Source organism: Morone saxatilis, unplaced genomic scaffold, assembly GCF_004916995.1.
Source record: "Morone saxatilis isolate NCDOM2014 unplaced genomic scaffold, NCSU_SB_2.0 Contig24, whole genome shotgun sequence".
In the NCBI taxonomy this organism is placed as follows: Eukaryota; Metazoa; Chordata; class Actinopteri; family Moronidae; genus Morone; species Morone saxatilis.
Window position 1 is genome coordinate 22,913,147 of NW_023339807.1, and position 13,863 is coordinate 22,927,009.

The 13,863-nt window shown below is 38.8% G+C and overlaps 1 protein-coding gene across 1 annotated transcript in view; it reads right to left on the reverse strand.

The window, feature by feature from the left end:
- Window positions 1–13,275, reverse strand: part of znf385d (zinc finger protein 385D) — a 64,897-nt gene extending 51,622 nt beyond the window's left edge. Inside the window, exon 1 of the mRNA XM_035673240.1 lies at window positions 13,114–13,275. Coding sequence (XP_035529133.1) covers window positions 13,114–13,233 — 120 coding nt within the window. The 5' untranslated portion in view covers window positions 13,234–13,275. The remainder of the gene's footprint in view (window positions 1–13,113) is intronic.
- Window positions 13,276–13,863: the final 588 nt, after the last annotated feature.

Here is a 13,863-nt window from a genome sequence, read left to right on the forward strand (position 1 = left end):
CACACTGGACCTTTAAGTGAAAAATATGAAAATGAAGGAGATATTTTACATTTATCTACATTTTGTCAGAGCTTCATACCATACACATATAGGTAAGCCATTTGAAAGATGGATGAATTAATAAAATTAGCTCAGAGCATATACACTATATTTTAAATTTATATGCAAATGAGATTCTTGAATATGTAATTATGTGCAGTATAATGACTAACACACATACACATAAGGAAAGACTGATAGGAAGGCAAATGTGAGAGATTTCACTGTTGAGCGCTTCACTGGGTTGGAAAATTCCTCCTGTCTGTGCTTTGAATGAAATTCATAAAATCTGTTTTCTGTCTTCAAACCCTTCTTTCATATTCTTTTGGTTTTAACAGAGTTACTAAAAATCTATTTGATCTACCTCAAACTTTAAGGGGAAAGTCTGTTTCTACTTGATGATTATATTTGTTTATCTGCTTTTCCTTTTGTGTGGAGGCTTTTCAGACTGAACGAGCTCTCTCGCACATAACACTCAATCAGGTAGTACGTTTTTTCTTTTTCTGTCCAATTAGTAAACACAGAATAATTGGGGGCTAAGAACAATATAAAATACACTGTTCATTTCACTTCTTCCTATGAAGATGTCTCATTATTTTTCATAAAAGCGAGGTTGCTCAGTGATGGTAATTAAGGAATAAAACTGCAAAATTAAGGTGAAGGTAAAAAGAAAGCTGCTGTATGTTTTATTGTGAGGAAAGTTAAACATTACTGTTTTCTCTTTCTTTCTTTCTTTCTTTCTTTCTTTCTTTCTTTGTCTTTATGTCTTATGAATATGTTCTCCCCCTTCAACACTCAACCTCCAGACACCACTTCTTGTTTGTCTCCTCCTTTCCATTTCTTTCTCAATTTTTCTGTAACCCTGACCCTTTTTTCTGTGCTCCTTTCCTTCCTGCTTCTGCTCTCGTTGTACTTCTCTCTCGCAGACACAGTGTTTTTCACCAGGTATCAATGTTCCCTCCGGATTTTCCCATTGCTCTTCACCACTGACCCCTCTCACACCACCAGACCCCATCAGGATGAAATATTGAACTGGTAGAGTTCCCTCAAGGCATTTGGCAGCCTTACAGTCTGTCCCCCATCCAGCTGAGATGAAAGATAAAAATGTAACACTGTACCCCTCCTCTGCACCACGTCCTCCCATAACCTTAAAGCATCACACTCCATTCAGCACTAACATACTGTTCCAACTGTCAGCTCCTATGGTGCTAAAACTGGCAACAATGCTTCCACGTAGACTATTTAAAGTCAAGTCTCTGTGGACAACTGATATAAAATATCATCTATCAGTCTTACCTGTCCAGTGAATCAAAACTTTTACATCTGCTGTTCTATTATATCCAGATAGAACCAGGTACACTAAAGGAAGTGATACCTGCAAGTGAGGATTTAGTGTTACTACCATGTGTGAACCTGCCATTGGTTTGTGGAGCCTTGAAATTGGCGTTTTAGTCATCGCCATGACAGTTAGACAAAGCAAGCAAAGGTGACGTACTGAGACTCTGGTTGGCTGTACAGTTTTGACTCGTCTGTAGCAGGAAACAATGGCAGCCCGCCTGGTCACACACAATCTCATATTACAGATAAACAGTGCACTATAATATGATCAGCACTGTCTAGTTTGACAGTTTGATCTGAGTTTGGTGCTCTCGACGGACTCATTGAAAGCGATTTGTCAATTATAAGGCAGCCACGGCCAAAAGCAACTTCAACCGATAATAGAAGTGGGAAAGAATGAATCTAAAATGTAAAAACTAATTTTGATTCTCTAATCAATAAAGGTGTTTTTTTTTTTATCAGTGCGTGTGTTTTTTTTATTTTTGTTTTGTGTTGTGTTTGAGGGGTGCATATGTTTAAAATGTATTCCAGTATATACATATTTCAAATAAACACTTGTATGCTCCCACATGCTTTTGAGCCATTCTTGTATCATGGCTCTAGGAATGGCAGTTTTGGTCGGTCTACCACTTTCATCCAGATTGAAATTTTGTACAGACATGGTTCCCCAAGGATGATTTAGTTGCTTTTAGCTTTAGACTCTTGTTAGTCTTGTTTTACAGTGTTTCGGTCAGGTACTTTCATGAAGACCAGTTTGGTCATAATTTGAACAGAAGTGGACTAAAAACATCACTACATGTATTGCCTCAGAGCACATTGGAGATTGACATGCAAACTTCTTGAGGTGCTTAGGTCTGTTTGACTTCATTGAAGATGTGACTTCTAAATACATTTTTCCTATACTGTAAAACTGCCATTTGCTGCCGACTAATGGCAACCTATTAAAAACTAATACACCTGTGTCATCTGTAAATGTGTAGATATAGTTGTGATGACACTGCAGACAGCCAAAGGGAGGAGCTATTGCAAAAACTGAAGCTGCTTACACTCAGGATGCATCGCTGAGACTGTAGCTGTACAGAAAAGGGAAAGAGCGCCACCTACAGAAACCCAAAATTGAGGAAATCCAAGGAAAAGTCTTGTCCGCATTTTTTGATTAATAGATGATCTCTCTTGGAAATGCAGTGAAGAAATAGCACAACACTAACAGAACAACGCTAAAGTTGTTAGCAAAAAGCAAACATTGAAAAAACGTTATAAATGCCTTACAGACATGGAATATTTAGTTTTTCATAAATCACATGATTAAAAAATAATGTATTCGGCTTTGAACATATACCATAACAAGCTCTGGAATAGTGCAATGTCAGGACATTGAAAGCCTTTTTGCATATAAATCACCATCCGTGCAGTGAAACTCGAACGGATGGAGTTCGATCGTGTTTTTGCTAAATTCCCTCACAGGCTAATTTCTAATCCATCATTCTATCAAACTGCTTCAGCTACACCAACAGGATGGAGGGGAGTGTCTCACTCATGACAGGGTTCAATAAAAACTAAGATTAAACGATTTATCTTCTCATAATATTCCACCATGAATATCAAACAAAGCTGATACTGTGGTAATGAGAGAGGAGCCCGAGGAGTGTGGCCATCTATTGGATTTCCAAAATCAATGCCCTCGGATAGAAAAATGCATGAGCCACCTGCAAACACTGAATCTTAACAATGCAATGTACACGCAGTATTCCCTGTAACTTTTCTCACAAGCCCTGCGGGGCATCAAGTTTCTAATCCTGCTTTCACTGACGTTGGTGTTCTTTAGCTTCACTTAATGCAGAAGAAGTTTGCTGAGCAAGCATGCTCTTTATCAACCCTCCCTGCTTCTCATTTATTCAGTTATACATATTTACGCTCATTATCTGCTACAGCGAAGCTTCGTACTGTTAAATACTGAGGACTTGCACTCATGAGCTGCATTTGGGGGGCTTCCCTTGTGGTTTTTTGTTCTCATCAAACTGCAACACAGCAACAAATAGATTTTCCCAGGCAAAGCTAGGAATTCAAACCACAGACTCTCAGCCCAGTTTCTTCAACACCAAGGCGTCTGCCACCTTCTTATGGGACTTTGCAACATAAATGATTTATAGTCGACCCTTGTTTGAGTTCTCTGGGCACACAGGGGACACATTTATGTAAGATCACAAAGAGAAAAACACTGCTCATGAGAAAAATACATGCCAGAAAGCAAGTATCACTGCAGACAAACAGGGTGTGTCCGAAGACCTCGTACCACTGGCACGCAGCTGTGCCAGCCCCAGGCCGCCTCATCAAAATGATGATTTAGTCCTCGGAGTCTGTCACTCTCATAAATCCACAGGTCAACCTTGTCTCCGTGCAAAAAGACACCGGTGAATTCTCCCTCTGGGACTGGTGTGCTTTTCATTATGGGAACAATGGTGTTGCAGGTGCAAACTGCTCTCACTCGCGGTCCAGCTGGTTCTGCTTTGACGGTGAAACATGGTACAGCACGAGGCCAACCCTAAAGCACGCACACACTGTGGAGGAAAGATTACTGAGGGACGGATGTCAGTGACAGAGTCTGTGCAGCTCTGGCAAACTCAGAAACAGCTGTCTTTAAGGGTAATAGCACTTGGTTTACCAATTTTTCATATGTTTACAATATGCAGATTGTTATAGTTTCATTGATATAAACATTTCTTGCAGGCAGAGACAATCTCCGGTTGAGTTAAACCTCAATGGGAATTGAAACCACAACTTTTCTGGCTAAGTGACATCAGACTCAGGCCTCCATTAAGACAAGCTGTTAACGTGAGAGAGAAGGAAGATAATACTCTGAAGCCAGTGCTGCTCTTATAAACTTATAAAATTTAATCTGCTGGACTAAAGTGATTTAGTTTATCTAATGAACCTCCAAATTGAATCCAGCCCTACTATCCCATAGTCCTCTACGTCAATAGTTCCCAACCTTTTTGGTTTGTGAACATTTTAAGTAAAGCAATGTTGACTGCCAGCCTTTAATCCTAGTTGTATTTGTTTATGACTTGAGTAATCATAAAGGGATGTGTCTATTTTAGGTCATTTCATCTGAATAGTTTTCAGCCAGGAGAGATAAAACTATCCAGTATTTCACATAAACAAAAAAAAAGATTAGAGAAAAGTGAGGAAAAAATAAACACTTCTTGGCAGAAATGTATATATTCTCATTTTCAATCTTGTCAATCAATTTGTGGACCTCAAATGTTTTTCTTGTGACCAAGAAGGTCTCATGGATGTGAATCAGTAAAGAGCCAGTTGTTCAGTCGCTGCCATAGAAGTTGGCAATTCCACTGACTGAAAACCTACATTTTTTTATTTAAATTTAGGATGCAAAACTTCATGCAAAATCAAGGCCGATGCTTTCACTGTGGGAGCTGTTTCAAAGAGTGAAGCCACACTTCCTTTCTTCCTCTGCACGGTTCTGTGCTTGGTATGAAATCCTGGTTTGGATATTCTTTGCCAATCATGTTCTAAATTGTTTCCTTTTATGCAAAACATAGTATGTTTCTAACAAAACAAAGTCAGATGCATCTGATAGTAACGTGTATATAACCAACTGTGGACCAGACTGGACTGCATAATGTAATCTATCTTAATGCAATCTAATCTAACTTCCATTTTAGTCGCATCCTCACTGCAGGGGAGGGTGGCAACACTGATGTGCAGCAAAGGGCCCAAACTGTGAGCATCCCCACCTCAAGCAAGCTATCTCAGCATCAAGATAATGTGTTTAACATTTGTGGTGATGCATGCAACAACTGAAATTAGAAAGATTCTGGCTTTTTTTTGCGTTTGTTTGCCAGAAGATCATATTTAAATGAGCTATTCCGACAATGAGCTGACAGTTTCAATGAACCTCAAACTTTGTATATGTCTTCAAGATCCAGTGCTTTTACTGTCATTTACAGAAATCTACCAAAATCACTTTCTGTGGCAAAATTCTTTGAAACTTTTAACTGCTACATACCTTCTTAAATTCTCAAATTGAGTAGTATTCCCTGTTATAAGATGACCAGATGGGCAGTTAATGCTAACATATTTTTGTTATCGCCTCAAAGAACCCCAAGCACATGGCAACGCCATTAAATAAGCAAAAACAGATTGCTTCTGTCTTCTATTTCTCTTCTACATCCAAGCCTCTGATGTGTGCACTGAAACACAGGAGGAAAACAAATATATATCACTGTCCTTCCATTTAGACCACTGCGTTCATCAATTATCACACTGTGGTTGACATTTCATAGAACTGAAAAACCCAGAGGAGCTTTGACAGTCGTTAGCCTGACTACGGTGTACATTACCAAGCAGGTTACTCAGACAAGGAGGAGACACTGGACTACAACATCAGCTCAGCTTCGCCTGGGAAGCTGGCACTAAGCACCTCCATAAAAAATCATCTTGAGCTCCCCACTATTATCTCTGCATTCCACCAGAGAGAGAGAGCCGTGAGCTGGCAGATATCCAGAGAGAGTGAAATATTATCGTGGGAGAACACATCAAGACGGGCTCCGCCAACATAAAGCTTCCACTCAGTTCAGGGGGTTAAAAAGCCCCAGAGCACGAGCTAAATGATAAGGGCCGCTGTGCCACACATTAGATAGATATGCACTCCACTCCACTCCAGCAGGTGTGACTCGCTGGAAGGAAGGCGGCTGGCAGTGTGGTGGTCCGTGCTCACGCTGTAGCTTTGATCATTCCTCGCAGTTTTGTGAGCTCGCACGCTTCCCCCGGGAATACAATTTATTGAGTCCATTAGATGTTTATGGGACATGTGTAAATCAAATCGGAGTCTGCAAAGCAGCCCTGACTCACCCTTTGTTCTTTTCATTATATCATCATACAGAGTATGCTTTAAACAATCATTTGTCTTTTGAAAGTCAACAATAAAGAGAAAACAAAAAGGATAAAGCTAAAGTGTGGGAGGAGCTGCTTGTTCTGGAAGAATATATTATCGCTGTGAATCACTTTTTGTTCCTAAATGATCTCCTAAATGTTCCAATGTTTAGATTAGATTATCTAATCTAAAGCATGATCTCATACTCCTTTGTCCGAAATTTGTCTGACTTTTATTGAAAGACAAATTTCAGTGTCTATGAAATTATGTTATTGTCACCAGTTTTAATCAACTCAACCTTAAAGCAAAATTAACCGATTTTCGGGCCGCTTAGGGATCTGGCTCTGGAGTTAAAAAAGCCTATCCACTGTGTTTACCAGTTAGCTTTGTCTGTCTGATGTTCAGTGTTGGGTAGTTGGTATATAGTATAGTTTGTTTAATCCCTTGAAAACCGCCTCCTGCTACTGAAATTACATTAAAGAGAGCAGTGAGAGTCGACCAAAACAATGAGCTCAAAGATGCTAAAATGCTTCATAAATTCGAGTCATAATTTTCTGTAGGTTTATCACTACAGGCGACAACTTTATAATTACATCTGCTGTTAATATTGATAAGTACAGCTTAAATTTATGAGAACATTTTTTTTATGTCAGCATGATATTACATCTCTAAATACTACAATACCAGTGAGCCCCAGCTTCCATTACTGTGCTCGACAAGGTAGGTCACAGACGTAAATTAAAGCTGCCGCAGTTTCAGAGCTTTGTCATTACACCTGGGGACAAATCACAGCACCATAGTTGCTCATAGCACCATAGTTGCTCACAGCACCATAGTTGCTCAATGGCTCAACAAGAAAGAAAACAATGATTCAGTTTTTCTAATTGTTACATCAGTTCAGTGAAAACAATCTCATCAAATTTTTTGCTGAAAACGTGAATCAGACCTACATGAATCAGATACAAATCGAAGATGTGATTCAGTGATTCAGAGGTCAGGCTCGCTTGGAAGTCGGAACTGTCAGTCACATAACATTGCCTGTGCAAAAAAATAAATGGGATTTTTACATCCAGAACTCTGAATGCACAAAAGAACTCCACTGTGTTCTGCGCTTTGTCAAAGAGCACATTTCCATTACAGCCATTGATGCTAACATTGACTTAGCGAGGGTGGGTACACATTGAAATGGACTGTGATGCTGTCGTGAGTGCAGACTGAGGTCTGTGTATCACCGCTGCTGCAGGACTACAAAGCAATTTCCCAGCGTGCAGATCTGCTCGCAGAATCAATAAATCACATTCCTGATTACTCTGCAGGGGGAAATGGAGTTTGTATTGTTTCTCAAAGACAAATGTAGGCTCCAGGCAAGATAGATCTTATTTTCAGGGCCAAAGAAAGACAACCCAAACACACACATACACACACATACACACATCTCCTCCTCCTCCACACGGCCTCCCATTCTGTTAAACTGAAAACTACTTTTCCTCCTTTTCACTTTTCTCTTTCATTACACTCCAAAAGTCACTCGTTCCCGTTGAGCTCTCCCTCCTTTCGACCCCCTCTTTTCTTCTCTGATCTTTTTGCTCCATTTCTTTCAAGGTGGCAATTTCAATAACTCCTCCACGATTGAACCAATTGAAAGTTGCAGAGCAATCCCAAAAGTTCTCCAAAGCTCACTCTCTTGTTTCTCTCACTGTGAACTGGCCTCGTTGCTGCAAAATAACTATGTGCCGTCCTCAACACATCCAAGTGTCTAGAGTTTCTAAACCGGTCAATGGTAACACATCCTGACATAAACAGTATGTTTAGGTAAACAAATGTCAGGTTGTTGTAAAGGAAAATGTGTGAAGTTTGGTAAAAAGTTCTATGATTTCACATTTCACAAGGATTCGTTTCTTTTTAAACAGCTGAGAAAAAGTCTTGAATTCTTTCACCCAACAGCGATAAGAGGACGCAATGGAACGCTCATCCTTGTGTTTGCCTTCATTTTAGCGTCTCTGCGTCCAAATTCTGGCCCTGGAGAGTGAAACAAACCAAACACTGGATCTCCTCCTTGATGATGATGAATGTTACACTGAACAAAGCCAAAAAGTCTGATTGCACCAGATACATTTTCATTAATTTCATCTACATGTGTGACTGATATATTTATCGTCGGACAAGCCAAGGTGCTGCTAAGGTTTTTACCCTTTTTGGTGATGTTGAAACAGGCCCCTGACTCTGGATGTAGTCTTACTAGTTCAGAAATAGTTCCCTAAAAAGGACATTTTATTTGCAATTTCGATCTACACATAATAATGTAGTGAAGTCACTTGAAGAGGTAAACAACATCGTGTTATCTTTGACATTATAAATAATAATCGTATGTCCAAATTTTAACATTAAAACATTAAACCTTAATATTTCATTTCTGTACATAAATTATTAATTTCTGCAGATGAATTCATAATTACAAAGCACAATCAGTCAATCATGAAAACATATTTGATAGGTAGGTAGGTAGGTAGGTAGGTAGGTAGGTAGAGAGCAAGGAGTGAAGGAACAGAAGTAGCTCATAAACCGCTCAACACCTGGTAATAAAAACATGAACACTAAAAGACAACATGTTCCTTATCTTCTCCACCCTGCTCTGAACTACCACACCACCTTGTTTGTCTGAAAGCTCCTTTCGAACTGGAGCCTCCTGAAAGACCTTTTTACCCCCCATGTCTCTGAGCACATGTAGGTACATGCATGAAGTAATTTCTTATTCTTGAAGCCACATTTTTCTGTTACATTTCCTTGTATAAAGGGGCCCACCAGGGAAAAAAGAAAGAGGGAGAGAGAGAGTACAGAGGGATAACAAACATCCATTCTTTCCCTCCGGCTAAGGACTTCCTGGTTGTGTCAGTCACTCAGCCCAGAACAAGATTGCACAAAGGCTCAACAAGAGACTTTGGTATTAGTCCCATTTCATGCAGGTGTAGACATGCACACACTCTGTATAGTTTCTATTTTATTTTGTACCACATATGAAAAGCACTTCTCATACTGTGAATGTTCCTTGGATGAAGTGTGTCCTTACTGCTGCAGTGCGTTAATGGAAGAACTGTCATCATCATCTATAGGATCATTTGGTATTTTTCTGAATAAGAGAGCGTAAATGTTTATTGAGCCCCGGAGGCACGTAAGCAAATCTGACCTCATCTCAGCAGATATAAAATGTGTGCTTTCAGTGGGAGTTCAGATGGAAACTAGCTTCAGCTTGATTTTGTAAATCACAAAATCTGCTGCACTCAATCGGACAGCTGTTTGGTTTCTGTGCACAATTATAATCAGAGATCTGCATCGCCTAATAAACTGCTTGACTGAAGCCATATCAGCCATATGTTGAGGTGGAAAGTTACTTTGTAGTTAAAGTTAATAAGATCAGTGACCTAATAAGATATATTAGTATTTCCATTGGTGCAAAGTCTGCTACATTTCAAACAGACATATTGTCCATTTTACTCCATATTTTACATTTAACACGAGATAAACCCAAAAAATATCACCATTATCTTTATTTTGTGTTTTTTTTATCCTTTTATTAGGAATTTATTTCCTTCTTCAAATAATCTGAAAGCAAATAACACAAAATCCTTGAATGGAGATTCAAGGTTGTTGGGTTTTTTTACACTTAAGGACAATTTACGGCAATTTTTCGTTAACTTTTTCTCAAGTAACAATTTGAATCCGGGACTTTGCTGGAAGTACTGAAATGTCAAATCAGTGCCACAGCAGAATTCTTTATATGATTTGTAAAAAATATCTCTTCCCACCCAGCAAGACACCGGCTGAGACATACAAAGACACCCGATCAGACCTACAAGCTGGCAAACAGGCTCCTTTGTTGCACCCTTGAAACCAAACTTACACTGGTGTTGAAAGCGCTGAAAAGAGGTCTTGTGTAGGCAGCACAAGAGAATGTAGGACAGTAACTCGTGTTTGAACTCCTTTTTAAAAAGCTCCTGCTATCAGCTTCGGATTTTACACCACATTCTGCTGGTAACTAAAATCAGAAGCTCGGAGGAAAGTTTGAGAGAATAAGTGACAACAAGGGGAACAGAAAGAGGCTGGGAGAGAAAAGCAAAGGGTTGAAAGGGCAAGAATGGAGTGTGTTTGTGTGTCTGTGCGACAGAGAGCGAGAGGTGATTACTTTGTGTTAATCTAGTATCAGCTTTCCACCACTTGGAGGCTTCCCAGTGTATTACTCATTATCTGCAGACAAGTCTGTTAAATACAGATTAGACGGGGCGAGAAAAGAGACGCAGTATTCCTGAACTTTCTCATGAAACTCTCTTTGCAGAAACAATCTGTCTTCCCATGGGTTATCTGGGCTTTTCTCCGCGATGTCCCCACTTTTTTTTATTTCCTTCATGTGTTTTTTTTTTTCTCACTCTCATCCAGCTGTGCTCCATATTTCAACTTCTCTTTCCAGCAGATTTTAAATTGAGCTATCTCCCGTAATTCAAAAGAAGTCACTGAAAAAAAAGACCTTTTAAGCTTTCATCTGTCAGGGGTTTCTCTTTTTTTCCAGGAGTCATCATATTTTTTTGATGACCTAGCTGATTTTGAGCCATGCAAGGCCACACATTTCCTCATAATTACTTTCTACTTTCAAAAAGCAAAATCAATAAATCTATACAAATGTACACATGAGTCTTGGTACAGTAAGTGCACGGTGAGTGCTCCATTTATACGGTAGCGCCTCGCCGATTGCAAATCCAATAAGGTCTTTGTAGCCACATGCCACCCATGCATTTCAGAAAGCTGTTTACAGCAGTTATCAACACTGGAGAAATGGTTAATTCAAGAGTTTGTCTCTGAAAAACAATGAGCTCGGCAGGAATTATTAAAAATGTGATGGAAGTTTTTACATATTTTTAAGTATTATATAATTGTATATAAAAAGGAAAAGATGCCCAAACCAACCACAGCATCAGGAAAGGATGCCTGCTTGCCTAATGTTTACAGGAAATGGTTTTTCGAGTATGAGAACTGCGACTGGGAGCCCCACATAGACAGCAGAAGCACTTATGGTTGGGAAAAGACTGTCGTGTTGGTTAAATGTGACCAAAGTTAACATGTTGTGTCATGAAATCACTGTGGAATATTTCTGTATTAAACCCAGACAACAATCTTTTCCAAATCTTAATCAAGTGCAGTCAGAGCTTAAACATAACCATTAAAAGTCTCATCATGCTTCTTCAGTTGCTTTGAGCAAGTATTGTATTCAGGACTGAACTACTTTATTTTCATTATTATTTTAGTTAGATAGTTTTTTCTTTAGAAATATTTTTTTAATGTCAGAAAATACTCAAAAATGGCCTTCATGAAATCACCCAATGATCACCCAAACAAGGTTTGAAATGGCTCGTTTTTGTTTGATTCTCTCTCTCGTCGCTTTTTGTGACACACTTGATCCAATGTAAAATACATGGTATTGGATAATCAATACTTTAGAGATCAGTCCACCCAACCTCTTCCTTAAGGTATTTAGAAACCTATTTATTACACTTTAGCCGCCTTTTTTTGTCTTCATTGATGAGAAGATTGATGTTTCTTTTCTAACAACAGACCTCAGAAAGAACACAGTGCATTCAATGGAAAAACTACTGTTAATTATTGATTTCTTATTAAAGTTTTCATCAAATATCTAACTTGTCACTGAAAGAAAATTGATTTAATTCAAGTTAATGGTAGTCACTTTGGAAACTTTATTCTCTATATATGTTGAAGTTTCTGTTTACTTCACTTTGAAGTAGTTAATTAAAGTGTATTTTTTCCAATAAGTTCCAAATTCGATCGTTTCTCCAGAAAACCTGAAAATTGTTTACTATTTCAGAAATTACAAACCAGTAAAATAAAGCATTACTAAATTATTTGCACTGCTTTGCAGCACTTCTGCTATTGAACTCTTGCTTCCTCCAGATGGTGCACACCATATTGCAAGCTTAGAGAGAGGTGACATACATTAGCGCTTTAATATTTCAACCTGCCATCAGTATAACGTAGAGCATGTTTTGCAATACGTTAAGATGCACAAAAGGTATTCTTCAAAGCTTTTGTGTACTACAGCAAGACAACTAGGGTGCCAACTTTTCAACATTTTCTGTGATAAACTCTGTTGCTGTGTTTGAGTTAAAAATAAAAACAGATGTGACTGTTAACAAGGAGATGAGTTGTACTCGGCAGTCAAATTCCTCAAAAAGAAATGACCTGTTCTCACTTTATGAGCTTTGGTTTTAGAGCCTAAAGACAGAGCTGTCATTAAATCACCAAGATAAAGTTGAATATGCGAACTATCTGGAGAGTAAGTGCACTATCTCAACTAGCACACGTTTTCCATGAATGCTTCTCTGCATTTCTGCATTACTAAAAGAAAAATTATATAGTTTCAATAATAGAAATACACCGAAATGGTCAGAAATAAACCTTCACAGTTTCTATCTCGTAGCTACTGAGTAAATGTTCGCATAATAAAACATACATTTCTCCCACAGGAAGATGTACTCCTCTTAAGTGGACTGTTAACAACGTTAACATATTCCTTCTTGCATTAAAGCTTTAAAAGCATAATTTTAAGAAGATGTTTCGTGGGTAACAATGAGAGAGAGCTTTTTAAAAAGATATAAACATGAACTTGACCAAACGAGGTTGAGGAAGGTTAGACCTCGCTGCCTGAAGGCTAAAAGCTGCTTAGCTCTGACTCGGTGATAAAAATCAGTCCATATCTCCAATTCAACTCAAAACCACTAGAATGACTTTAGCGGGGGGGTCAAACCACATCGGAGACACATGACACACGAGAGACTCACCGTGTTGAATCCTGGGAAGAGGCGAACCGCTGAGGCTGTATCCAATGGAAACGGGAGAAACTGCTTCATGCCCAGTGAGGTCTGGATGGCAGGCAGGGTGGGGCGCACCAGGGCAGGCATGAGGCCATTTTGACATGTGTTACCTGTAGGAGGGAGAGCAAAGGCAACATGTTGAACTGCAGACAGCAACAGAGACAGAAACATGAGCCAAAATCTTTCAGTTTACATCCAAGTGAACCTTCAGTGTGTGTTTGTTTAGTCTGTTTCAAATGTGTCACAGTGTCTCTTTGCACTGTAAAACATTTTATCTGTGTTACTATGTTAGTTCCAGTGATTACAGTGCAAGCTGAGTTGATTTTAAATTGATGCCAGGAGTATGTGTGTTGTAACTCATCTGATCGCATGGAAATCCCCAAAATCTCCAATCTGAATGCTTTTAATGCTTGAGGCCTAGATAACCTTGAATTTTATAGCACTTTGGAGGATTTCTATCAATTCAAAGTAAAATATTTCATCCCTTTTTATAACAACGTTTTTTTCTTTTTTTTTATTAGAAATTTCATTTTATGTCTCAGAATTTGTGAATTTCCAAGCTTGTATAATGTTAGTGACAAAATAATCTCAACTCAAGTTCCACTTTCATGCTTTTTTTGAGTTTGAATTGACATTATACTTTCACACATGTTGATCCTGAGCTCAGGCATGAACTTCCACACTCAATGACTTCAGTGTAAAATAAACAACTTTGAA